Consider the following 1,540-nt stretch of genomic DNA (forward strand, 5'->3'; position numbering starts at 1 on the left):
GCAGGATCCAGCTGTTCCTAGCCCTGGACAACCAGGGTCACCCTCCGTGAGCAAAAAGAAACACAGCAGCAGCAAGGTGAGAAGTGTTTGATGTGACCTCTAAGTTACTTGTTTTCTACCTCCTAATTTAGACTAGGAGATAGGAAATACAGAATCAAAATGATATTGTTCTTGTGATTTCTCATGTCCAAATGACTATTGAAGCAAAAAAAAAAAAGTTTTTCCATTTCTGAGTATGTAACTGATTCGAGACGTATCAAGATTACGTATTTCTATATCTCAAAATATTTTAGCAGTTATTGTTATGAGAAACTTGAAAAAATATGTCTGATATTTCTTATTTCCTGCTGTATTTTCTTCACTTTTGTTGCATAATTCTGAGTCTCCGTGTGTATCAAATATTAGCTTTCCATCCTTTTAAAAACATAAGATATACATTACATTAGATTGTATAACTTAAGGCTAAAAAGACAGAGAGATAAAGAGAGTTTAGGATAATAAGAAAAAAGAAAACCAGTAATATAGTATTGCCACTTTGAATTTTAACCCTAATTCTATACTAATAAATTTTCTCTTGATGTAAATCTTTATTTGAAACAAATGTTTCTAACACTTATATTTCAAAGATACTGGAGAATTAAAAAGAAACAGAAAAATAATTGCTTAACCTTATAAAAGCGGATAAAAATGTAGTTTGTAATTTTTCCCTCATAGATTTGATTGTTAATAGAGAAATTTTCCTCATGGTCAATAAATATATTAGAAAAGCATTATTTTGTATAAACATGAATAAAGTCTTTTCTTTATGTGGTGAGATATATGGGAAAGACAGAGTATTATTGGATAAATTGACTGGACTTCAGAATACAAAGTTTATTTTACTAAGTATAGAAACACAGCAGATGTCACCAAAAATCTCTTTTATTCAGAAGCCAACAACAAAGGTAGGATGATTTTAATCATTGCATTATGAAATGACTTATTTTAAACTAAATATAGCAAGAGTTCATGAAGAATAATTCAAGGACAGTTAGACTCAATTTCAAAATAAATTTTAACACAACTGTAATTTCAAACATGCGATTTTGTGTTAATTTTGAAGAATTACCTCAATGAGGTTCCCTGTCTTCTGAGTTACAGACTGATGTTTTTTCCTCAACATTTCCACATAGAAGATAATTTCTTTCTCAATATCTCTATGTAGAAGACCTAAAGACATGACAAAATCTGCTAGCAAAATTTCCAAAGCAAGCCCATTATAGGTTCTACAAGTCTGTCATCTTGATATTTTTGATTTCAGCAATTGACAGCACCATCCTCAAGATATTTAAGAGCACTATTGACTCTTCTTTTCTCTTCATTCACATTGTCTAATCAGTCACTGAATTCTAAGCCTATGAATTCTAATTTTCTGATAAGCTTCTAGTAATTTTCTATCTTCTCTAAACTCACCAATTTCCTTCAGCAAAGCATTTTTATATAACCAATGAAATAAGAGTGACAGGAAACCTTCTTGCATGAAGTCTTCCCCAATTCTAAT

At 30.6% G+C, this 1,540-nt stretch overlaps 1 protein-coding gene across 1 annotated transcript in view; it reads left to right on the forward strand.

Moving 5' to 3' along the window:
- Positions 1–1,540, forward strand: part of PCLO (piccolo presynaptic cytomatrix protein) — a 352,477-nt gene that overhangs the window by 272,219 nt on the left and 78,718 nt on the right. The window contains 1 exon segment of the mRNA XM_006925736.2: positions 1–76. This exon segment is cut by the window's left edge and continues 136 nt beyond it. Coding sequence (XP_006925798.1) covers positions 1–76 — 76 coding nt within the window.

The sequence above is a fragment of the Pteropus alecto genome, unplaced genomic scaffold, assembly GCF_000325575.1.
Source record: "Pteropus alecto unplaced genomic scaffold, ASM32557v1 scaffold69, whole genome shotgun sequence".
Lineage (NCBI taxonomy): Eukaryota > Metazoa > Chordata > Mammalia > Chiroptera > Pteropodidae > Pteropus > Pteropus alecto.